Source organism: Oncorhynchus gorbuscha, linkage group LG11, assembly GCF_021184085.1.
Source record: "Oncorhynchus gorbuscha isolate QuinsamMale2020 ecotype Even-year linkage group LG11, OgorEven_v1.0, whole genome shotgun sequence".
Lineage (NCBI taxonomy): Eukaryota > Metazoa > Chordata > Actinopteri > Salmoniformes > Salmonidae > Oncorhynchus > Oncorhynchus gorbuscha.
This window is the reverse complement of record NC_060183.1, coordinates 70,028,521-70,053,905: the sequence shown is the minus strand read 5'-3', so window position 1 is coordinate 70,053,905 and position 25,385 is coordinate 70,028,521. Positions and strand designations below refer to the sequence as shown.

The 25,385-nt window shown below is 50.5% G+C and overlaps 1 protein-coding gene across 1 annotated transcript in view; it reads right to left on the bottom strand.

Moving 5' to 3' along the window:
• The window catches only part of LOC123989337 (metal transporter CNNM4), a 64,679-nt gene that overhangs the window by 7,879 nt on the left and 31,415 nt on the right, over positions 1 to 25,385 (bottom strand). Inside the window, 3 exon segments of the mRNA XM_046290275.1 lie at positions 7,521 to 7,617; positions 25,026 to 25,227; positions 25,362 to 25,385. The exon segment at positions 25,362 to 25,385 is cut by the window's right edge and continues 12 nt beyond it. Of these exon segments, the coding sequence (XP_046146231.1) occupies positions 7,521 to 7,617; positions 25,026 to 25,227; positions 25,362 to 25,385 (323 nt within the window).

The following is a 25,385-nucleotide window of genomic DNA, read 5'->3' as shown; positions in this document are numbered from 1 at the left end:
CCTTCCTTCCATATTTCCTCCTTACTGTCCTACCTTCCATACTTCCTCCCTACTGTCCTACTTCCATACTTCCTCCCTACTGTCCTACCTTCCATACTTCCTCCCTACTGTCCTACCTTCCATACTTCCTCCCTACTGTTCTACCTTTCATACTTCCTCCCTACTGTCCTACCTTTCATACTTCCTCCCTACTGTCCTACCTTTCATACTTCCTCCCTACTGTCCTACCTTTCATACTTCCTCCCTACTGTCCTACCTTTCATACTTCCTCCCTACTGTCCTACCTTTCATACTTCCTCCCTACTGTCCTACCTTTCTACTTCCTCCCTACTGTCCTACCTTTCATACTTCCTCCCTACTGTCCTACCTTTCATACTTCCTCCCTACTGTCCTACCTTTCATACTTCCTCCCTACTGTCCTACCTTTCATACTTCCTCCCTACTGTCCTACCTTTCATACTTCCTCCCTACTGTCCTACCTTTCATACCTCCTCCCTACTGTCCTACCTTCCATACTTCCTCCCTACTGTCCAACCTTCAATACTTCCTTCCTACTGTAATTTCTACCATACTTCCTCCCTACTGTTCTACCTTCCATACTTCCTTCCTACTGTAATTTCTTCCATACTTCTTCCCTACTGTCCTACCTTTCATACTTCCTCCCTACTGTCCTACCTTTCATACTTCCTCCCTACTGTCCTACCTTTCATACTTCCTCCCTACTGTCCTACCTTCCATACTTCCTCCCTACTGTCCCCACTTCCATACTTCCTCCCTACTGTCCAACCTTCAATACTTCCTTCCTACTGTAATTTCTACCATACTTCCTCCCCACTGTCCTACCTTGCATACTTCCTTCCTACTGTCATTTCTTCCACACTTCCTTCCTTCTGTCCTACCTTCCATACTTCCTCCCTACTGTCCTACCTTCCATACTTCCTCCTTACTGTCCTACCTTCCATATTTCCTCCCTACTGTCCTACCTTCCATACTTCCTTTCCTGTCCTATCTTCCATACTTCCTCACCACTGTCCTACCTTCCATACTTCCTCCCTACTGTCCAACTTCCATACTTCCTCCCTACTGTCCTACCTTCCATACTTCCTCCTTACTGTCCTACCTTCCATACTTCCTCCCTACTGTCCAACCTTCCATACTTTCTCCCTACTGTCCAACTTCCATACTTCCTCCCTACTGTCCTACCTTCCATACTTCCTCCTTACTGTCCTACCTTCCATACTTCCTCCCTACTGTCCTACCTTCCATACTTCCTCCCTACTGTCCTACCTTCCATACTTCCTCCTTACTGTCCTACCTTCCATACTTCCTCCCTACTGTCCAACTTCCATACTTCCTCCCTACTGTCCTACCTTCCATACTTCCTCCTTACTGTCCTACCTTCCATACTTCCTCCTTACTGTCCTACCTTCCATACTTCCTCCCTACTGTCCTACCTTCCATACTTCCTCCTTACTGTCCTACCTTCCATACTTCCTCCCTACTGTCCAACCTTCCATACTTCCTTCCTATTGTCATTTCTTCCACACTTCCTTCCTATTGTCATTTCTTCCATACTTCCTTCCTACTGTCATTTCTTCCACACTTCCTTCCTACTGTCATTTCTTCCATACTTCCTTCCTACTGTCATTTCTTCCACACTTCCTTCCTACTGTCATTTCTTCCATACTTCCTTCCTACTGTCATTTCTTCCATACTTCCTTCCTACTGTCATTTCTTCCATACTTCCTTCCTACTGTCATTTCTTCCACACTTCCTTCCTACTGTCCTAACTTCAATACTTCCGTCCACGTTACTGAACATAAGGTTGGTGAAACCAGTACTGAGGAAAGTAGATAAGCTATTATTCCAAGGAAGAGACCAAGGAAGAAAGGAAAGATGCATAATATACAACTTGTAAACCCTAACCTTATTGTAATAGGACCCGTCAACAGCACTGAGTAATGTTGTCCCAGACTCCTCTGCTCTGTCCTGCTGACTGGGGACAAACACACTGAAGGGACCTGATGTGGCACACGGTCTGTTAGCATCACATACTGTATAGGGGCTCAGCTGTCAGCATCCGCAATTACTGGGCAGAGTAAGAACTGCACCACATCACTCAGTCCCTCCTAGTGAGAGATGACTGCAGAGGACCGGCTCGGTCACCAAAGCATGAATAATTCAACCCCACTCCACTGAGAGTGTAGTGGAGCGTAGACATGCGTTATGCTAAAATAGAGTTATTAACTAGCATTAGTGCTGCTGACTGTTATCTCGACCGGCGTTCAATGTTTAGCCAATTGTTTTATTTTTTTCAGCGTTCAGCCTGGTTTTTTGTCCAGGCTACTGTGAGTCTGCTATCAAGATCTGGAGAAAAGCATTAGAGGATTGAGGGCCTGATTTGATTACTAAACCTTTGTAACTCCTGGTTTCCAGAGGGAATAAAACCAGCAGAGAAAGAATAGATCTTGGGAGTTCAAATGTTTGTGTTTTACTCTACTTAAAACAAAAAACAACAGGTAAAACAAACCATTAGTTTAACTGCCCCTGTATGTAAGGGATAGATATTCTAGTGGATCTCCACGCTGTTTGTCTATCAGGTTGTACTTGCTGGAGCAGGGCTCTGAAGAAGAGGATGATGGGAGGGAAACTTAAATATGATTTTGGCATATAAAGTGACCCCACCCCCCTCCCCCATGTTACCCCCTCTTAGACTGGTTGGTTCTTTACCTGGAAAGCGAGAGAACAGAGAGAATCTCTTAAGGGAGAGGCGTCGTGGAGGGGGGGACGCCACTGAGGGGGAGAGAGGGGGAGTGACGGCTGAGAGAGGGGTGGGCAGAAGGGGGAGAGAGAGAGACGCTCTCGTTTACTCATCGGTAGGCAGTAACAGCACTGTAGGAGTTAAATCTGCCTCTCTCGGCCCGACTGACCTGAAGACACACAAACCTTTCTCCTTCTCAGAGCACTTTGACATGATCACCTCTATACATCATATACATTTAGTGAACAATACATTAAGCCTCTGTCTAAAATGGCACCCTATTCCCAACTATAGTGCACGAATTTTGGCCACGGTTAGCCACATAGGGCTTTGGCCTAAATTAGTGCACTACATTGAGGATAGTGTGCAATATCAGCTTCGCCCTGAGAGACTCGTCATTTTCAAAGGTCAACGAAGGCCTGCTGTCAGATTGGAGGCAGACAGACCAATGGTAGGGGCTCAACTGTGTGACATCAGACACTGATGTGAGTTGGACAGTTTGACATGTAGGCAGCAGTACACAGCATATAGCACATGCATTCACATACAACAGTGACCACTATTACAGAGATATTAGACAGAGACAGATGGAGAGAGAGAAGAGAAAGGGAGACTGGGGAGAGAGAGAAGAGAAAGGGAGACTGGGGAGAGAGAGAAGAGAAAGGGAGACTGGGGAGAGAGAGAAGAGAAAGGGAGACTGGGGAGAGAGAGAAGAGAAAGGGAGACTGGGGAGAGAGAGAAGAGAAAGGGAGACGGGGGAGAGAGAGAAGAGAAAGGGAGACTGGGGAGAGAGAGAAGAGAAAGGGAGACTGGGGAGAGAGAGAAGAGAAAGGGAGACTGGACTGGGGAGGAGGAGAGAGAAGAGAAAGGGAGACTGGGGAGAGAGAGAAGAGAGAGACTGGGGAGAAGAGAAAGGGAGACTGGGGGGAGAGAAGAGAAAGGGAGACTGGGGAGAGAGAGAAGAGAAAGGGAGACTGGGGGGAGAGAGAGAAGGGAGAGGGGGGGGGGAGAGAGAGAAAGGGAGACTGGGGAGAGAGAGAGAGAAAGGAGACTGGGGAGAGAGAGAGAAGGAGACTGGGAGAAGAGAAAGGGAGACTGGGGAGAGAGAGAAGAGAAAGGGAGGGAGAGAGAAGAGAAAGGGAGACTGGGGGGAGAGAAGAGAAGGGAGACTGGGGGGAGAGAGAGAAGGGAGACTGGGGGGAGAGAGAGAAAGGGAGACGGGGGGAGAGGGAGAAAGGGAGACTGGGGAGACTGGGGAGAGAGAGAAGGAGACTGGGGAGAGAGAGAAGGGGGAGAGAGAGAAGGGAGACTGGGGAGAGAGAGAAGGGAGACTGGGGAGAGAGAGAAGGGAGACTGGGGAGAGAGAGAAGGGAGACTGGGGAGAGAGAGAAGGGAGACTGGGGAGAGAGAGAAGGGAGACTGGGGAGAGAGAGAAGGGAGACTGGGGAGAGAGAGAGGGAGACGAGGGGAGACTGGGGAGAGAGAGGGAGACGGGGGAGGAGAGAAGGGAGACGGGGGAGAGAGAAGAGACGGGGAGAGAGAGGAAGGGAGACGGGGGAGAGAGAGAAAGGGAGACTGGGGGAGAGAGAAGAGAAAGGGAGACTGGGGAGAGAGAGAAGAGAAAGGGAGACTGGGGAGAGAGAGAAGGGACTGGGGAGAGAGAGAGGGAGAGAGAGAGAAGAGAAAGACAGGGAGACTGGGGAGAGAGAGAAGGGAGACTGGGGAGAGAGAGAGACTGGGGGAGAGAGAGGGAGACTGGGGAGAGAGAGAAGGGAGACTGGGGGAGAGAAGGAGAGAGAAGAGAAAGACAGGAGAGGAGAGGGAGACTGGGGGAGAGAGAGAATGGAGACTGGGGGGGAGAGAGAGAAGAGAAAGACACGGGGGAGAGAGAAGAGAGAGAGAGAGAAAGACAGGGGAGAGAGAGAAGAGAAGGGAGACTGGGGAGAGAGAGGAGAGGGAGAGAGAGAGAGAAAGACAGACTGGGGAGAGAGAGAAGAGAAAAGACTGGGGAGAGAGAGAAGAGAAAGGGAGACTGGGGAGAGAGAGAGAGAAAGGGAGACGGGGGGGAGAGAGAGAGAAGACTGGGGAAAGACAGAAAGGGAGAGAGAGAGAAGAGAAAGAAGAGAAAGGGAGACGGGGGAGAGAGAAGGGAGACGGGGAGAGAGAGAAGAGAAAAGACTGGGGAGAGAGAGAAGAGAAAGACAGGGGAGAGAGAGAAGAGAAAGACAGGGGAGAGAGAGAAGACAAAGACAGGGGAGAGAGAAGAGAAAGACAGGGGAGAGAGAGAAGACAAAGACAGGGGGGAGAGAGAAGAGAAAGACAGGGGAGAGAGAGAAGAGAAAGACAGGGGGGAGAGAGAAGAGAAAGACAGAGGAGAGAGAGAAGAGAAAGACAGGGAGAGAGAGAACAGAACCCATTTGTCCTGTAACGGTCATATTTGGAAGGCTTTCGACAAGCAGAACCTACTCTGCTAATATCTGAATGTGTAGTGCCATCTACAGGACTAGTTACACGACTGACAGCATAGAAAGCCTAACTTAATTCAATTTTATGACTCCCAGTACACTGATTATATTGTCAAATCTTTAAGGGAGGCTGCTGGTCATACTGGTATCTGACCACTAGGTGGAAGCAGTGTTTATAAAAAAATCTATTTTATGAGATACATTTCTCCCCTATTTCAACAACTCCAGCTCAAGTGAGACTAAACACTGCTCTCTGTATCAGGGATTGTGCGTCACACGTTAGGTTCCGATACTACCCATAGTTAGTATCACAGTTCCAGCCCTGTGGCAGCATCACCTTCCTGCCAACTAAGCCCACACACACACACACACACACACACACACACACACACACACACACACACACACACACACACACACACACACACACACACACACACACACACACACACACACACACACACACACACACACACACACACACACACACACACACACACACACCACCCTAGTCATAAACACCTTCCCCTCCTCCTTTAAGGGTGACAGTGGTGTGTGTTTCCTTCTACCTGTTTAATACATCATCTGTAGATCACATTTCTGTGTTCTGTTGGATCTCCTATTACACACACACCACTGGGGGCTGGTGGCAGAATGGACTCGTGGTGATGACTGGAGCAGGATCAGTGGTATGGGATCACATGGTTTCCAGGTGTTTGATGCCATTCCATTTGTACAGTTCTGGATATTATTACGAGCCGTCCTCCCCTCAGCATTGTGGGCTTTGTCAACACACACACCTCATTGTGAGCTTTGTCAACACACACACCTCATTGTGGGCTTTGTCAACACACACACCTCATTGTGGGCTTTGTCAACACACACACCTCATTGTGGGCTTTGTCAACACACACACCTCATTGTGGGCTTTGTCAACACACACACCTCATTGTGGGCTTTGTCAACACACACACCTCATTGTGGGCTTTGTCAACACACACACCTCATTGTGGGCTTTGTCAACACACACACCTCATTGTGAGCTTTGTCAACACACACACCTCATTGTGGGCTTTGTCAACACACACACCTCATTGTGGGCTTTGTCAACACACACACCTCATTGTGGGCTTTGTCAACACACACACCTCATTGTGGGCTTTGTCAACACACACACCTCATTGTGGGCTTTGTCAACACACACACCTCATTGTGAGCTTTGTCAACACACACACCTCATTGTGAGCTTTGTCAACACACACACCTCATTGTGAGCTTTGTCAAACACACACCTCATTGTGAGCTTTGTCAACACACACACCTCATTGTGAGCTTTGTCAACACACACGCCTCATTGTGAGCTTTGTCAACACACACACCTCATTGTGAGCTTTGTCAACACACACGCCTCATTGTGGGCTTTGTCAACACACACGCCTCATTGTGAGCTTTGTCAACACACACACCTCATTGTGAGCTTTGTCAACACACACACCTCATTGTGAGCTTTGTCAACACACACACCTCATTGTGAGCTTTGTCAACACACACACCTCATTGTGAGCTTTGTCAACACACACACCTCATTGTGGGCTTTGTCAACACACACACCTCATTGTGAGCTTTGTCAACACACACACCTCATTGTGAGCTTTGTCAACACACACACCTCATTGTGAGCTTTGTCAACACACACACCTCATTGTGGGCTTTGTCAACACACACGCCTCATTGAGCTTTGTCAACACACACGCTTCATTGTGAGCTTTGTCAACACACACACCTCATTGTGAGCTTTGTCAACACACACACCTCATTGTGAGCTTTGTCAACACACACACCTCATTGTGAGCTTTGTCAACACACACACCTCATTGTGAGCTTTGTCAACACACACACCTCATTGTGTGCTTTGTCAACACACACACCTCATTGTGGGCTTTGTCAACACACACACCTCATTGTGAGCTTTGTCAACACACACACCTCATTGTGAGCTGTGGACAGTGCTAGTAGCAGCACTATTTACTCTGGTGTGTGTGTTGGAGTTGAACATTGGTCAGGGAAGCTGGTGTTTCAGAAATAAAACATAACCCCACTAGAATAACAGGAAAACTGTCTGACTGAACCAAGTTTATTGTTTGTGTTCCTGCCAGTGTGTATGACAGAGAAAGTTGGAGAGACTTTGTGTTTGTCTTTGACAGTTTGTATGTGTGCATTGCTTGTCTTTTGTCTGATCGTATAGTGTATACAGTACACTACGTGTGTGTGTGTGTGTGTGTGTGTGCTCTCACCCAGTGATGCTGTGCTCAGTGCCATGACTCCATAGTAGGAGAAGGGTCCTGTCTCAAACTTCATGTTCTCGTTTCCAGCCTCCACCTCCACTCGGCCCTGAGGAACACACAGTAACGCACACAGTAACGTACACACACCCAGTGACCCAAATAAAGATAGGTACACTGATGAGTACACCTGGAGTATGTGCAGTAAAACTTCAAGAGCATTCATCAGTGTGCCTGTACCTACCTTCCTGTCATACACATGAACACACCCAGAGACATGCAGTGTCTACTGTTTCAGTGGTGTTGTGTGACCACTGATCGGCCCACAAAGGCTGGAATCCCAACTCCATTGATATTCCATGCATGATTTACACAGTCAAGTTAAGCCTGAGCATCTGATGATAGGATTTCTGCCTGGGATTATGGATTTATGGGGTTATTATAACATGATAATTATAGATGCTTATTATTGTATTTCTACTGCTAGAGTGATGTCTGATCTATCTGCTACGTTTCTTTGAGAGAGCTCTCCTAACAGGGTAAAAGAAAACCCTGGCAATCTCATCAATATTATATCACAGTGCAGGTGTGCATGCTGAGGCTTCAGCGTCTCACACACCCACTCTGAGGGTTTAATGTCAACGCGCCCTGGCTCAACACACCCCACTCTGAGGGTTTAATGTCAACGCGCCCTGGCTCAACACACCCCACTCTGAGGGTTTAATGTCAACGTGCCCTGGCTCAACACACCCCACTCTGAGGGTTTAATGTCAACGTGCCTGGCTCAACAAACCCCACTGAGGGTTTAATGTCAACGTGCCCTGGCTCAACACATCCCACTGAGGGTTTAATGTCAACGCGCCCTGGCTCAACACATCCCACTGAGGGTTTAATGTCAACGTGCCCTGGCTCAACAAACCCCACTGAGGGTTTAATGTCAACGTGCCCTGGCTCAACACATCCCACTGAGGGTTTAATGTCAACGTGCCCTGGCTCAACACATCCCACTGAGTGGTTAATGTCAACGTGCCCTGGCTCAACACATCCCACTGAGGGTTTAATGTCAACGTGCCCTGGGTCAACACATCCCACTGAGGGTTTAATGTCAACGTGCCCTGGCTCAACAAACCCCACTCTGAGGGTTTAATGTCAACGCGCCCTGGCTCAACACACCCCACTGAGGGTTTAATGTCAATGTGCCCTGGCTCAACACATCCCACTGAGGGTTTAATGTCAACGGGCCCTGGCTCAACACATCCCACTGAGGGTTTAATGTCAACGTGCCCTGGCTCAACACACCCCACTCTGAGGGTTTAATGTCAACGTGCCCTGGCTCAACACATCCCACTCTGGGGGTTTAATGTCAACGTGCCCTGGCTCAACACATCCCACTGAGGGTTTAATGTCAACGAGCCCTGGCTCAACACATCCCACTGAGGGTTTAATGTCAACGTGCCCTGGCTCAACACATCCCACTCTGAGGGTTTAATGTCAACGTGCCCTGGCTCAACACATCCCACTGAGGGTTTAATGTCAACGTGCCCTGGCTCAACACATCCCACTGAGGGTTTAATGCGTGCCCTGGCTCAACACATCCCACTGAGGGTTTAATGTCAACGTGCCCTGGCTCAACACATCCCACTGAGGGTTTAATGTCAACGTGCCCTGGCTCAACACATCCCACTGAGGGTTTAATGTCAACGTGCCCTGGCTCAACACATCCCACTGAGGGTTTAATGTCAACGTGCCCTGGCTCAACACATCCCACTGAGGGTTTAATGTCAACGTGCCCTGGCTCAACACATCCCACTGAGGGTTTAATGTCAACGTGCCCTGGCTCAACACATCCCACTGAGGGTTTAATGTCAACGTGCCCTGGCTCAACACATCCCACTGAGGGTTTAATGTCAACGTGCCCTGGCTCAACACATCCCACTGAGGGTTTAATGTCAACGTGCCCTGGCTCAACACATCCCACTGAGGGTTTAATGTCAACGTGCCCTGGCTCAACACATCCCACTGAGGGTTTAATGTCAACGTGCCCTGGCTCAACACATCCCCCACTGGCTCAACACACCCCACTCTGAGGGTTTAATGTCAACGTGCCCTGGCTCAACACATCCCACTGAGGGTTTAATGTCAACGTGCCCTGGCTCAACACATCCCACTGAGGGTTTAATGTCAACGTGCCCTGGCTCAACACATCCCACTGAGGGTTTAATGTCAACGTGCCCTGGCTCAACACATCCCACTGAGGGTTTAATGTCAACTGAGGGTTTAATGTCCCTGGCTCAACACATCCCACTGAGGGTTTAATGTCAACGTGCCCTGGCTCAACACATCCCACTCTGAGGGTTTAATGTCAACGTGCCCTGGCTCAACACATCCCACTGAGGGTTTAATGTCAACGTGCCCTGGCTCAACACATCCCACTGAGGGTTTAATGTCAACGTGCCCTGGCTCAACACATCCCACTGAGGGTTTAATGTCAACGTGCCCTGGCTCAACACATCCCACTGAGGGTTTAATGTCAACGTGCCCTGGCTCAACACATCCCACTGAGGGTTTAATGTCAACGTGCCCTGGCTCAACACATCCCACTGAGGGTTTAATGTCAACGTGCCCTGGCTCAACACATCCCACTGAGGGTTTAATGTCAACGTGCCCTGGCTCAACACATCCCACTGAGGGTTTAATGTCAACGTGCCCTGGCTCAACACATCCCACTGAGGGTTTAATGTCAACGTGCCCTGGCTCAACACATCCCACTGAGGGTTTAATGTCAACGTGCCCTGGCTCAACACATCCCACTGAGGGTTTAATGTCAACGTGCCCTGGCTCAACACATCCCACTGAGGGTTTAATGTCAACGTGCCCTGGCTCAACACATCCCACTGAGGGTTTAATGTCAACGTGCCCTGGCTCAACACATCCCACTGAGGGTTTAATGTCAACGTGCCCTGGCTCAACACATCCCACTGAGGGTTTAATGTCAACGTGCCCTGGCTCAACACATCCCACTGAGGGTTTAATGTCAACGTGCCCTGGCTCAACACATCCCACTGAGGGTTTAATGTCAACGTGCCCTGGCTCAACACATCCCACTGAGGGTTTAATGTCAACGTGCCCTGGCTCAACACATCCCACTGAGGGTTTAATGTCAACGTGCCCTGGCTCAACACATCCCACTGAGGGTTTAATGTCAACGTGCCCTGGCTCAACACATCCCACTGAGGGTTTAATGTCAACGTGCCCTGGCTCAACACATCCCACTGAGGGTTTAATGTCAACGTGCCCTGGCTCAACACATCCCACTGAGGGTTTAATGTCAACGTGCCCTGGCTCAACACATCCCACTCTGAGGGTTTAATGTCAACGTGCCCTGGCTCAACACATCCCACTGAGGGTTTAATGTCAACGTGCCCTGGCTCAACACATCCCACTGAGGGTTTAATGTCAACGTGCCCTGGCTCAACACCTCCCAATCAGGGTTCATTTTGGCAGCTATTCCTTTTAGTCTTAGTCACATTTTAGTCATTTCATCCGTCGTTAGTTTTAGTTATTATCAGTCGACTAAAACTCTGGACAATTTTAGTCTAATTTTAGTCAAAGACATTTTAGTCACATAAAATCTGTGCATTTTTTTCTATTAAATAATGAATATAGGCCTCTAACCTCAACCTCTAACTTCACATTCAGAAGGTCTTGTCCAACGTGGCTTCGTATAAATTAGCTGGCAAAATGTATATTGTGGCAGATTGTAACCAATTCCAGCTGCAATTAACCACATAGGCTATAAAGCCTTGGCTACAGGTTAAACAATTAACAATTCAGATTTTCTTCCCATCATACCTGTTGGGGTGGGGGGGGGTAAGCATTTCCAAAAATCCCAGAAGTATTACTTTACTCCTAGTATAGCTATCGTAGGAAAAAGAGCGTTGAGAGGCAACACAGATGAATAACAGAACACATGGGAGAATGGAGCTTCTGGTGTGATGAAAGCAAACATATCCTCCACGACAGAAAGAGAGAGAGTAAACATGGTTTCTAGTTGAGGTTAGTTACAAGTGAAGGGTCCTGGCTTCGCATCAGTTCAAAGGATTGAGGAGTGACTTAAGTGACCTCCTGGGAGATGTGCAGGAGAGCCAGGCAGAACAGTGACCTCCTGGGAGCTGTGCAGGAGAGCCAGGCAGAACAGTGACCTCCTGGGAGCTGTGCAGGAGAGCCAGGCAGAACAGTGACCTCCTGGGAGCTGTGCAGGAGAGCCAGGCAGAACAGTGACCTCCTGGGAGGTGTGCAGGAGAGCCAGGCAGAACAGTGACCTCCTGGGAGGTGTGCAGGAGAGCCAGGCAGAACAGTGACCTCCTGGGAGCGGTGCAGGAGAGCCAGGCAGAACAGTGACCTCCTGGGAGCTGTGCAGGAGAGCCAGGCAGAACAGTGACCTCCTGGGAGCTGTGCAGGAGAGACAGGCAGAACAGTGACCTCCTGGGAGCTGTGCAGGAGAGCCAGGCAGAACAGTGACCTCCTGGGAGCTGTGCAGGAGAGACAGGCAGAACAGTGACCTCCTGGGAGCTGTGCAGAAGAGCCAGGCAGAACAGTGACCTCCTGGGAGGTGTGTGCAGGAGAGCCAGGCAGAACAGCTCAATCAGACCGCGCAACTAAAACAAGTCCATTCTGCCAACGAGAGGATTGCATGAAATGAAAAGGGAGCTACATGTCAAATTAACTGTCTATTAGTCTCATGTGGTATTATTCTCCCCTCGTCACATTTTCATTGACTAAAATGAAAAGTAATTTGTAATAGGTATCATATTTTCCAAGGGCATCTCATCTTGTTTTTGTCATTGTTTTAGTCTGGAAAAATAGGTTGTACAGTGATCCCAATGACCTCCTGGAGATGACCCCCCCCCACACACACCTTCCTGAATGGTGGTAGCAGAGCAGCTGTGCTCATGTTGCTGTCAGTGGAGCTGTCAGTGGAGCTGTCAGTGGAGCTGTAGTGGAGCTGTAGTGGAGCTGTAGTGGAGCTGTAGTGGAGCTGTAGTGGAGCTGTAGTGGAGCTGTAGTGTCACTTTGTGTGTCAACAACAGAGTATCACACACATAGGGGAAGGGGTTCTGAGGGCAAAGCCTAGGTAAGTCTGTGTGAGCCTCTCCTCTTTGTGTGTAGCTGTGAGCCTCTCCCTCTTTGTGTGTAGCTGTGAGCCTCTCCCTCTTTGTGTGTAGCTGTGAGCCTCTCCCTCTTTGTGTGTAGCTGTGAGCCTCTCCCTCTTTGTGTGTAGCTGTGAGCCTCTCCCTCTTTGTGTGTAGCTGTGAGCCTCTCCCTCTTTCTTGTGTGTAAAGGTGAGCTTCTCCCTTTGTGTGTAGCTGTGAGCCTCTCCCTCTTTTTGTGTGTAGCTGTGAGCCTCTCCCTCTTTCTCTGCGTGTAGCTGTGACCATCTCCCTCTTTCTCTGCGTGTAGATGTGATCCTCTCCCTCTTTCTCTGCGTGTAAAGGTGAGCTTCTCCCTCTTTGTGTAGCTGTGACCCTCTCCCTCTTTTTGTGTGTAGGTGAGCCTCTCCCTCTTTGTGTGTAGCTGTGAGCCTCTCCCTTTCTTTGTGTGTAGCTGTGAGCCTCTCCCTCTTTCTCTGGGTGTAAAGGTGAGCCTCTCCCTCTTTCTCTGCGTGTAAAAGTGAGCCTCTCCCTCTTTCTCTGCGTGTAAAGGTGAGCTTCTCCCTCTTTGTGTAGCTGTGACCATCTCCCTCTTTCTCTGCGTGTAGATGTGATCCTCTCCCTCTTTCTCTGCGTGTAAAGGTGAGCCTCTCCCTCTTTGCGTGTAGCTGTGAGCCTCTCCTTCTTTCTCTGCGTGTAAAGGTGAGCCTCTCCCTCTTTCTCTGCGTGTAAAGGTGAGCCTCTCCCTCTGCGTGTAGCTGTGAGCCTCTCCCTCTGTGTGTAGCTGTGAGCCTCTCCCTCTTTCTCTGCGTGTAGCTGTGAGCCTCTCCCTCTTTCTCTGCGTGTAGCTGTGAGCCTCTCCCTCTTTCTCTGCGTGTAGCTGTGAGCCTCTCCCTCTTTCTCTGCGTGTAGCTGTGAGCCTCTCCCTCTTTGTGTGTAGCTGTGAGCCTCTCCCTCTTTCTCTGCGTGTAGCTGTGATCCTCTCCCTCTTTCTCTGCGTGTAAAGGTGAGCCTCTCCTCTTTCTCTGCGTGTAGCTGTGAGCCTCTCCCTCTTTCTCTGCGTGTAGCTGTGAGCCTCTCTCCCTCTCCCTCTGCGTGTAGCTGTGAGCCTCTCCCTCTTTCTCTGCGTGTAGTGTAGCTGTGAGCCTCTCCCTCTTTCTCTGCGTGTAGCTGTGAGCCTCTCCCTCTGCGTGTAGCTGTGAGCCTCTCCCTCTTTCTCTGCGTGTAGCTGTGAGCCTCTCCCTCTTTCTCTGCGTGTAGCTGTGAGCCTCTCCCTCTTTCTCTGCGTGTAGCTGTGAGCCTCTCCCTCTTTCTCTGCGTGTAGCTGTGATCCTCTCCCTCTTTCTCTGCGTGTAAAGGTGAGCCTCTCCCTCTTTCTCTGCGTGTAGCTGTGAGCCTCTCCCTCTTTCTCTGCGTGTAGCTGTGAGCCTCTCCCTCTTTCTCTGCGTGTAGCTGTGAGCCTCTCCCTCTTTCTCTGCGTATAAAGGTGAGCCTCTCCCTCTTTCTCTGCGTATAAAGGTGAGCCTCTCCCTCTTTCTCTGCGTGTAGCTGTGAGCATCTCCCTCTTTCTCAGCATGTAGCGGTGATCCTATCCCTCTTTGTGTGTAGATGTGAGTCTCTCCCTCTTTCTCTGCATGTAGTTTGAGCCTCTCCCTCTTTCTCTGTGTGTAAAGATGAGCCTCTCCCTCTTTCTCTGCGTGTAGCTGTGAGCCTCTCCCTCTTTCTCTGCGTGTAGCTGTGAGCCTCTCCCTCTTTCTCTGCGTGTAGCTGTGAGCCTCTCCCTCTTTCTCTGCGTGTAGCTGTGAGCCTCTCCCTCTTTCTCTGCGTGTAGCTGTGAGCCTCTCCCTCTTTCTCTGCGTGTAGCTGTGAGCCTCTCCCTCTTTCTCTGCGTGTAGCTGTGAGCCTCTCCCTCTTTCTCTGCGTGTAGCTGTGAGCCTCTCCCTCTTTCTCTGCGTGTAGCTGTGAGCCTCTCCATCTTTCTCTGCGTGTAGCTGTGAGCCTCTCCCTCTTTCTCTGCGTGTAGCTGTGAGCCTCTCCCTCTTTCTCTGCGTGTAGCTGTGAGCCTCTCCCTCTTTCTCTGCGTGTAGCTGTGAGCTTTGTGTGTAGCTCTCCCTCTTTCTCTGCGTGTAGCTGTGATCCTCTCCCTCTTTCTCTGCGTGTAAAGGTGAGCCTCTCTGTCTTTCTCTGCGTGTAGCTGTGAGCCTCTCCCTCTTTCTCTGCGTGTAGCTGTGAGCCTCTCCCTCTTTCTCTGCGTGTAGCTGTGAGCCTCTCCCTCTTTCTCTGCGTGTAGCTGTGAGCCTCTCCCTCTTTCTCTGCGTGTAGCTGTGAGCCTCTCCCTCTTTGTGTGTAGCTGTGATCTACTCCCTCTTTCTCTGCGTGTAAAGGTGAGCCTCTCCCTCTTTCTCTGCGTGTAGCTGTGAGCCTCTCCCTCTTTCTCTGCGTGTAGCTGTGAGCCTCTCCCTCTTTCTCTGCGTGTAGCTGTGAGCCTCTCCCTCTTTCTCTGCGTGTAGCTGTGAGCCTCTCCCTCTTTCTCTGCGTGTAGCTGTGAGCCTCTCCCTCTTTCTCTGCGTGTAGCTGTGAGCCTCTCCCTCTTTCTCTGCGTGTAGCTGTGAGCCTCTCCCTCTTTCTCTGCGTGTAGCTGTGAGCCTCTCCCTCTTTCTCTGCGTGTAAAGGTGAGCCTCTCCCTCTTTCTCTGCGTGTAGCTGTGAGCCTCTCCCTCTTTCTCTGTGTGTCAGTGTGAGCCTCTCCCTCTTTCTCTGTGTGTGTGAGCCTCTCCCTCTTTCTCTGCGTATAAAGGTGAGCCTCTCCCTCTTTCTCTGTAAAGGTGAGCCTCTCCCTCTTTCTCTGTGTAGCTGTGAGCTCTCCCTCTTTCTCTGTGATCCTATCCCTCTTTGTGTGTAGATGTGAGTCTCTCCCTCTTTCTCTGCATGTAGTTGTGAGCCTCTCCCTCTTGCTCTGTGTGTAAAGATGAGCCTCTCCCTCTTTCTCTGCGTGTAGCTGTGAGCCTCTCCCTCTTTCTCTGCGTGTAGCTGTGAGCCTCTCCCTCTTTCTCTGCGTGTAGCTGTGAGCCTCTCCCTCTTTCTCTGCGTGTAGCTGTGAGCCTCTCCCTCTTTCTCTGCGTGTAGCTGTGAGCCTCTCCCTCTTTCTCTGCGTGTAGCTGTGAGCCTCTCCCTCTTTCTCTGCGTGTCAGCTGTGAGCGTCTCCCTCTTTCTCTGTGTGTAGCTGTGAGCCTCTCCCCTTTCTCTGCGTGTAGCTGTGTTTGTCATTTCTCTGCGTGTAGCTGTGAGCCTGTCCCTATTTCTCTGTGTGTCAGCTGTGAGCCTCTCCCCTTTCTCTGTGTAGCTGTGAGCCTCTCCCTCTTTCTCTGCGTGTAGCTGTGAGCCTCTCCCTCTTTCTCTGCGTGTAGCTGTGATTCTCTCCCTCTTTCTCTGCGTGTAGCTGTGAGCCTGTCCCTCTTTCTCTGCGTGTAGCTGTGAGCCTGTCCCTCTTTCTCTGTGTGTAGCTGTGAGCCTGTCCCTCTTTCTCTGTGTGTAGCTGTGAGCCTCTCCCTCTTTCTCTGCGTGTAGCTGTGAGCCTCTCCCTCTCCCCTCCATGTCTCACTGTGTGCCTCATTTCTAATCCCCTCCTCCTCTCTCTGTCAGTTTGAGACTCCCTCTCTCTCCCTCACTGTGCGAGCCTCCCCCTCTCTCTCTGTGTGTCAGTGTGAGTGTCTCCCCCCCTCTCTGTGTGTCAGTGTGAGCGTCTCCCCCCCTCTCTGTGTGTCAGTGTGAGCGTCTCCCCCTCTCTCTCTGTGTGTGTGTCAGTGTGAGCGTCTCCCCCTCTCTCTCTGTGTGTGTGTCAGTGTGAGAGACGCTCTCCCCCTCTCTCTCTGTGTGTGTGTCAGTGTGAGAGACGCTCTCCCCCTCTCTCTGTGTGTGTGTGTCAGTGTGAGCATCTCCCCCTCTCTCTGTGTGTGTCAGTGTGAGCGTCTCCCCCTCTCTCTGTGTGTGTCAGTGTGAGCGTCTCTCTCTCTCTCTCTCTCTGTGTGTGTCAGTGTGAGCGTCTCTCTCGCTCTCTCTCTGTGTGTGTCAGTGTGAGCGTCTCTCTCTCTCTCTCTCTCTCTCTCTGTGTGTGTGTCAGTGTGAGCGTCTCTCTCTCGCTCTCTCTCTCTGTGTGTTTCAGTGTCAGCGTCTCCCCCTCTCGGTGTGTGTCAGTGTGAGCGTCTCCCCCTCTCTCTGTGTGTGTCAGTGTGAGCGTCTCTCTCGCTCTCTCTCTCTCTGTGTGTCAGTGTGAGCGTCTCTCTCTCGCTCTCGCTCTCTGTGTGTGTCAGTGTGAGCGTCTCTCTCTCGCTCTCGCTCTCTCTCTCTGTGTGTTTCAGTGTCAGCGTCTCCCCCTCTCGGTGTGTGTCAGTGTGAGCGTCTCCCCCTCTCTCTGTGTGTGTCAGTGTGAGCGTCTCTCTCTCTCTCTCTCTCTCTCTCTCTCTCTGTGTGTGTCAGTGTGAGCGTCTCTCTCTCGCTCTCTCTCTCTGTGTGTGTGAGCGTCTCCCCTTCTCGGTGTGTGTCAGTGTGAGCGTCTCCCCCTCTCTGTGTGTGTGTGTGTCAGTGTGAGCGTCTCTCCCTCTCTCTGTGTGTGTGTCAGTGTGAGCGTCTCCCCCTCTCTCTGTGTATGTCAGTGTGAGCGTCTCTCTCTCTCTCTCTCTGTGTGTGTCAGTGTGAGCGTCTCCCCCTCTCTCTGTGTGTGTCAGTGTGAGCGTCTCCCCCTCTCTCTGTGTATGTCAGTGTGAGCGTCTCCCCCTCTCTCTGTGTGTGTCAGTGTGAGCGTCTCTCTCTCTCGCTCTCTCTCTCTGTGTGTGTCAGTGTGAGCGTCTCTCTCTCTCTCTCTGTGTGTGTCAGTGTGAGCGTCTCCCCCTCTCGGTGTGTGTCAGTGTGAGCGTTTCCCCCTCTCTGTGTGTGTGTGTGTGTCAGTGTGAGCGTCTCTCCCTCTCTCTGTGTGTATGTCAATGTGAGTGTCTCTCTCTCTGTAGGTGTCAGTGTAAGCGTCTCCCCCTCTCTCTGTGTGTCTCAGTGTGAGCGTCTCCCCCTCTCTCTGTGTGTCTCAGTGTGAGCGTCTCCCCCTCTCTCTCTGTGTGTCAGTCTCCCCCTCTCTCTCTGTGTGTCAGTGTGAGCGTCTCCCCCTCTCTCTCTGTGTGTCAGTGTGAGCGTCTCTCTCTCGCTCTCTGTGTGTGTCAGTGTGAGCGTCTCTCTCTCGCTCTCTGTGTGTGTGTCAATGTGAGTGTCTCTCTCTCTGTAGGTGTCAGTGTAAGCGTCTCCCCCTCTCTCTGTGTGTCTCAGTGTAAGCGTCTCCCCCTCTCTCTGTGTGTCTCAGTGTGAGCGTCTCCCCCTCTCTCTGTGTGTCTCAGTGTGAGCGTCTCTCCCCTCTCTCTCTGTGTGTCAGTCTCCCCCTCTCGGTGTGTGTCAGTGTGAGCGTCTCCCCCTCTCTCTCTGTGTGTCAGTGTGAGCGTCTCTCTCTCGCTCTCTGTGTGTGTCAGTGTGAGCGTCTCTCTCTCGCTCTCTGTGTCAGTGTGAGCGTCTCCCCCTCTCGGTGTGTGTCAGTGTGAGCGTTTCCCCCTCTCTGTGTGTGTGTGTGTGTCAGTGTGAGCGTCTCTCCCTCTCTCTGTGTGTATGTCAGTGTGAGCGTCTCTCTCTCGCTCTCTCTCTGTGTGTCAGTGTGAGCGTCTCTCTCTCGCTCTCTGTGTGTGTGTCAATGTGAGTGTCTCTCTCTCTGTAGGTGTCAGTGTAAGCGTCTCCCCCTCTCTCTGTGTGTCTCAGTGTAAGCGTCTCCCCCTCTCTCTGTGTGTCTCAGTGTGAGCGTCTCCCCCTCTCTCTGTGTGTCTCAGTGTGAGCGTCTCCCCCTCTCTCTCTGTGTGTCAGTCTCCCCCTCTCTCTCTGTGTGTCAGTGTGAGCGTCTCCCCCTCTCTCTCTGTGTGTCAGTGTGAGCGTCTCCCCCTCTCTCTGTGTGTGTCAGTGTGAGCGTCTCCCCCTCTCTCTGTGTGTGTCAGTGTGAGCGTCTCCCCCTCTCTCTGTGTGTGTCAGTGTGAGCGTCTCCCCCTCTCTCTCTGTGTGTCAGTGTGAGCATCTCCCCCTCTCTCTCTGTGTGTCAGTGTGAGCATCTCCCCCTCTCTCTCTGTGTCAGTGTGAGCGTCTCCCCCTCTCTCTCTGTGTGTCAGTCTCCCCCTCTCTCTCTGTGTGTCAGTGTGAGCATCTCCCCCTCTCTCTGTGTGTGTCAGTGTGAGCATCTCCCCCTCTCTCTCTGTGTCAGTGTGAGCGTCTCCCCCTCTCTCTCTGTGTCAGTGTGAGCGTCTCCCCCTCTCTCTCTGTGTCAGTGTGAGCATCTCCCCCTCTCTCTCTGTGTCAGTGTGAGCATCTCCCCCTCTCTCTCTGTGTCAGTGTGAGCGTCTCCCCCTCTCTCTCTGTGTCAGTGTGAGCGTCTCCCCCTCTCTCTCTGTGTCAGTGTCAGTCTCCCCCTCTCTCTCTGTGTGTCAGTGTGAGCATCTCCCCCTCTCTCTGTGTGTGTCAGTGTGAGCATCTCCCCTTCTCTCTCTGTGTGTGTCAGTGTGAGCATCTCCCTTTCTCTGTGTGTGTCAGTGTGAGCGTTTCCCCCTCACATTTACATAAGAATTCAGACCCTTTACTCAGTACTTTGTTGAAGCATCTTTGGCTGCGATGACAGCCTTGAGTCTTCTTGGGTACAGCTCACACCCTAAAAACTTGGTACACCAGTATTTGGGGAGTTTCTCCCATTCTTCTCTGCAGATCCTCTCAAGCTCTGTGAAGTTGGTTGGGGAGCGTTGCTGCACAGCTATTATCAGGTCTCTCCAGAGATGTTAGATCGGGTTAAAGTCTGGGCTCTGGCTGGGCCAATCAAGGACATTGAGACTTGTCCTGAAGTCACTCCTGCGTTGTCCTGGCTGTGTGCTTAGGGTCATTGTCCTGTTGGAAGATGAACATTCACCCCAGTCTGAGGTCTTCAGCGCTCTGGAGCAGGTTTTCATCAAGGATCTCTCTGTACTTTGCTCCGTTCATCTTTCCCTCGATCCTGACTAGTCTCCTAGTCCCAGCCACTGAATAACATCCCCACAGCATGATGCTGCCACCACCATGCTACACTGTAGGGTTGTTGCCAGGTTACCTCCAGATGTGACGCTTGTCACACCAGCCAAAGAGTTCAATCTTGGTTTCATCAGACCAGATAATCTTGTTTCTCATGGTCTAAGAGCCCTTTACGTGCCTTTTGGCAAACTCCAAACAGGCTGTCATGTGCCTTTTAGTGAAGAGTGGCTTCCATCTGGCCACTCTACCATAAAGGCCTGTTTGGTGGAGTGCTGCGGAGATCAAATCAAAGTTTATTTGTCACGTGCGCCAAATACAACAGGTGTAGTAGACCTTACAGTGTACTGCTTAATTACAGGCTCTAACCGATAGTTCAAAAAAGGTATTAGGTGAACAATAGTTAAGTAAAGAAATAAAACAACAGTAAAAAGATAGACTATATACAGTAATGAGGTTATAAAATTAGCGAGGCTACATACAGACACCGGTTAGTCAGGCTGATTGAGGTAGTATGTACATGTTGATAGTATGTACATGTAGATATGGTATGCATATGATGAGCAGAGAGTAGCAGTAGAGTAAAAGAGGGGTTGCTGGGTGGCGGGACACAATGCAGATAGCCCGGTTGGTCGGCCCAATTGACGTAGTATGTACACGAATGTATAGTTAAAGTGACGATGCATATATGATAAACAGAGAGCAGCAGCATAAAAGAGGGGTTGTGCAAATAGTCCGGGTAGCCATTTGATTACCTGTTCAGGAGTCTTGTGGCTTGGGGGTAAAAACTGTTGAGAAGCCTTTATGTCCTAGACGTGGCACTCCGGTACCGCTTGCCATGCGGTAGTAGAGAGAACAGTCTATGACTGGGGTGGCTGGGGTCTTTGACATTTTGTAGGGCCTTCCTCTGACACCGCCTGGTGTAGAGGTCCTGGATGGCAGGCAGTTTAGCCCCAGTGATGTACTGGGCCGTACGCGCTACCCGCTGAAGTGCCTTGTGGTCAGAGGCCGAGCAATTGCCGTACCAGGCAGTGACGCTCTCGATGTTGCAGCTGTAGAACCTTTTGAGGATTTCAGGACCCATGCAAAATCGTTTTAGTTTCCTGAGGGGGAATAGGCTTTGTCGTGCCCTCTTCACGACTGTCTTGGTGTGTTTGGACCATTCTAGTTTGTTTTTGATGTGGACACCAAGGAACTTGAAGCACTCAACCTGCTCCACTCCACAACTACCCCATCGATGAGAATGGGGGCATGCTCAGTCCTCCTTTTCTTATAGTCCACAATCATCTCCTTAATCGTGGTTATGTTGAGGGACAGGTTTTTATTCTGGCAACACCCGGGCCAGGTCTCTGACCTCCTCCCTAAAGGCTGTCTTGTCGTTGATCAGGCCTACCACTGTTGTGTCGTCTGCAAACTTAATGATGGTGTTGGAGTCGTGCCTGGCCATGGAATCGTGGGTGAACAGGGAGTAAAGGAGGGGGCTGGGCACGCACCGCCGGGGAGCTCCAGTGTTGAGGATCAGCATGGCAGATGTGTTGCTACCTACCCTCACTACCTGGGGGAGGCCCGTCAGGAAGTCCAGGATCCAGTTGCAGAGGGAGGTGTAGTCAGGATCCTTAGCTTAGTGATGAGCTTTGAGGGCACTATGGTGTTGAACGCTGAGCTGTAGTCAATGAATAGCACTCTCACACTAGTTCCTTTTGTTCAGGTGGGAAAGGGCAGTGTGGAGTGCAATAGAGATGGCATCATCTGTGAATCTGTTTGGGCAGTATGCAAATTGGACCGGGTCTAGGGTTTCTGGGATAATGGTGTTAATGTGAGCCATTACCAACCTTTCAAAGCACTTCATGGCTACGGATGTGAGTGCTACGGGTCTGTAGTCATTTAGGCAGGTTACCTTTGTGTTCTTGGGCACAGGGACTATGGTGGTCTGCTTGAAACATGTTGGTATTACAGACTCAATCAGGGACATGTTAGAGATGTCAGTGAAGACACCTGCCAGTTGGTCAGCACACGTCCTGGTAATCCGTCTGGCCTCGCAGCCTTGTGAATGTTGACCTGTTTAAAGATCTTACTCACGTCTGCTACGGAGAGCGTGATCAACAGTCATCCAGAACAGCTGATGCTCTCATGCATGCCTCGGTGTTGCTTGCCTCGAAGTGAGCATAGAAGTGATTTAGCTCATCTGGTAGGCTCGTGTCACTGCGCAGCTCGTGGCTGTGCTTCCCTTTGTAGTCAGTAATAGTTTGCAGGCCCTGCCACATAAGACGAGCGCCAGAGCCGGTGTTGTATGATTCAATCTTAGCCCTGTATTGATGCTTTGCCTGTTTGATGGTCATCGCAGGGCATAGCAGGATTTCTTGTAAACTTCCGGATTTGAGTCCCGCACCTTGAAAGCGGCAGCTCTACCCTTTAGCTCAGTGCGGATGTTGCCTGTAATCCATGGCTTCTGGTTGGGGTATGTACGTATAGTCACTGTGGGGACGACGTCCTCGATGCACTGACTGATGTGGTGTACTCCTCAATGCCATCGGAAGAATCCCGGAACATGTTACAGTCTGTGATAGAAAAACAGTCCTGTAGTTTAGCATCTGCTTCATCTGACCACTTTTTTTATAGACTGAGTCACTGGTAGTACTTCCTGCTTTAATTGTAGCTTGTTAGCAGGACTCAGGAGGATAGAGTTGTGGTCGGATTTACCAAAAGGAGGGCTCTACAGACAATTCCTTTCGACCTCATGGCTTGGTTTTTGCTCTGACATGCACTGTCAACTGTGGGACCTTATATAGACAGGTGTGTGCCTTTCCAAATCATGTCCAATCAATTGAATTTACCACAGGTGGACTCAAATGAAGTTGTAGAAACATCTCAAGGATGATTAATGGAAACAGGATGTACTTGAGCTCAATTTCAAGTCTCATAGTAAAGGGTCTGAATACTTAGGTAAATAAGATACTTATTTTTCTTATTTTTAATACATTTGCAAACATTTATAAAAACCTGTTTTCGCTTTGTCATTACAGTGAATGTGAAATGGTCAAAGGGTCTGAATAGTTTCCAAATGCACTTTTTATGCAGGGTCAGATCCAGGGTCAGTAGCTATAATACAAGGTCAGATCCAAGGGTCAGTAGCTACATTCTGGGTCAGATCCAGGGTCAGTAGCTAAATACTGGGTCAGATCCAGGGTCAGTAGCTAAAATAGAGGGTCAGATCCAGGGTCAGTAGCTACATACCGGGTCAGATCCAGGGTCAGTAGCTGCATACGGGGTCAGATCCAGGGTCAGTAGCGACATACGGGGTCAGATCCAGGGTCAGTAGCTACATACTGGGTCAGATCCAGGGTCAGTAGCTACATACTGGGTCAGATCCAGGGTCAGTAGCTACATACCGGGTCAGATCCAGGGTCAGTAGCGACATACTGGGTCAGATCCAGGGTCAGTAGCTAAAATAGAGGGTCAGATCCAGGGTCAGTAGCTGTCTCCTCACATACTGAGTCAGATCCAGGGTCATTGCTATGCAGCGACACACAATTAATCTTCTCCTTTCCCCCTTCTGATGACCAGGTCAGATCCAGGGTCAGTGTGGAGCGGATCACCACCTCAGCTGAACTGGGTCAGATCCAGGGTCAGTCCATTGTGTCCTCCTCCCAGAGCGCCATACCGTGATCCTCAGATCCAGGGTCAGTAGCTACAACACATACCGTGTCAGATCCAGGGTCATCTCCCGTCTGGATTACTAGCTTCAACTCATACTGGGTCAGATCCAGGGTCATCCGTAGCTACAGCTGTGAGGGGGGTCAGATCCAGGGTCAGTCCAGCCTCCCTACCACATAGCTGGGTCAGATCCAGGGTCAGTAGCGGAGTCAATCATACTGGGTCAGAATACCAGGGTCACCCCCCTAAGTTTTAGATGCTACATACTGTCCCACGTGTCATAAGGTGAATCCAGGGTCTGTAAATGCTACATACCGGGTCAGATCCAGGGTCAGTAGCGACATACCGGGTCAGATCCAGGGTCAGTAGCTACATACGGGGTCAGATCCAGGGTCAGTAGCTACATACTGGGTCAGATCCAGGGTCAGTAGCTATACTGGGTCAGAGGGGGTCAGGTCCAGGGTCAGTAGCTACATACTGGGTCAGATCCAGGGTCAGTAGCTACATACTGGGTCAGATCCAGGGTCAGTAGCTACATACTGGGTCAGATCCAGGGTCAGTAGCTATAATAGAGTGTCAGATCCGGGGTCATGAGCTATATACTGGGTCAGATCCAGGGTCAGTAGCTGCATACTGGGTCAGATCCAGGGTCAGTAGCTACATACTGGGTCAGATCCAGGGTCAGTAGCTATAATAGAGAGTGTCAGATCTGGGGGATCAGGGTGAGCTATATACTGGGTCAGATCCAGGGTCAGTAGCTACATACTGGGTCAGATCCAGGGTCAGTAGCTATAATAGAGTGTCAGATCCGGGGTCATGAGCTATATACTGGGTCAGATCCAGGGTCAGTAGCTGCATACTGGGTCAGATCCAGGGTCAGTAGCTACATAGGGGTCAGATCCAGGGTCAGTAGCTAGCATACGGGGTCAGATCCAGATCCAGGGTCAGTAGCTACATACTGGGTCATATCCAGGGTCAGTAGCTACATACCGGGTCAGATCCAGGGTCAGTAGCTACATACTGGGTCAGATCCAGGGTCAGAAGCTACATACTGGGTCAGATCCAGGGTCAGTAGCTGCATACGGGGTCAGATCCAGGGTCAGTAGCGACATACGGGGTCAGATCCAGGGTAGGTAGCTACATACTGGGTCAGATCCAGGGTCAGTAGCTACATACTGGGTCAGATCCAGGGTCAGTAGCTACATACTGGGTCAGATCCAATCCTCTCTCTCTTCAACCCATTCTGTCTCCTCTCCTTCCTTTACCTTTCCACCTGACTCTAGTCACGTCTTCTCTACTCTCCTTCTCCCCCTTCCTTGTTCCCCTCTTCTCCCTTTCTCTCCCCTTCCCCCCTCAGTCTCTCCTTACATAGGAGGGATCAATTAGTGAAGGGCAGGCCTGTTCCCCAGCGAGCTTCACATGAAGTCATCTGACACACCCACCCATATACATTGTGCTCAAGTGCTGTACACTTAAAGAGCTAAAGCCAATAGCCTGAGTCACACCACAGGAATCAAACTGTTGACCTTAATCCAGTCTGTGTGTGTTTAAAGCTGTGAGTGAGCTGTCTAGCTGGAAGATGAGGATAGATATTACATTGCTGTTGAAGTTTTTACATGTTGGACTACGTGTGTGCATGTACTGTGTACCTGCAGAATGAGTATGAAGAAGTCGACAGGTTTGCCTCTCTGGTAGATGTAGTGCAGAGCAGAGCGCTTGTCGCTGTCGTTGAACTTGATCTCCTGGATGACGTCAGGGTGCCTCAGAATCCTCAGTAATACCTTCTCAGTGACCTGACTGGGACTGAACAGACTCACCTCTGTTGGGGAGAGACACAGACCCAGAAATATACTAAAAGTGTTTACTACTAGCTACTTCCTGTCAGGTGCAGTTCAACTCACCTGTAGCCAGGAATGCGATGAGCAGCCAGCATCAGTAATATACTAAAAGTGTTTACTACTAGCTACTGTCAGGTGATAGTCAACTCACCTTGATGAGCAGCCAGCATC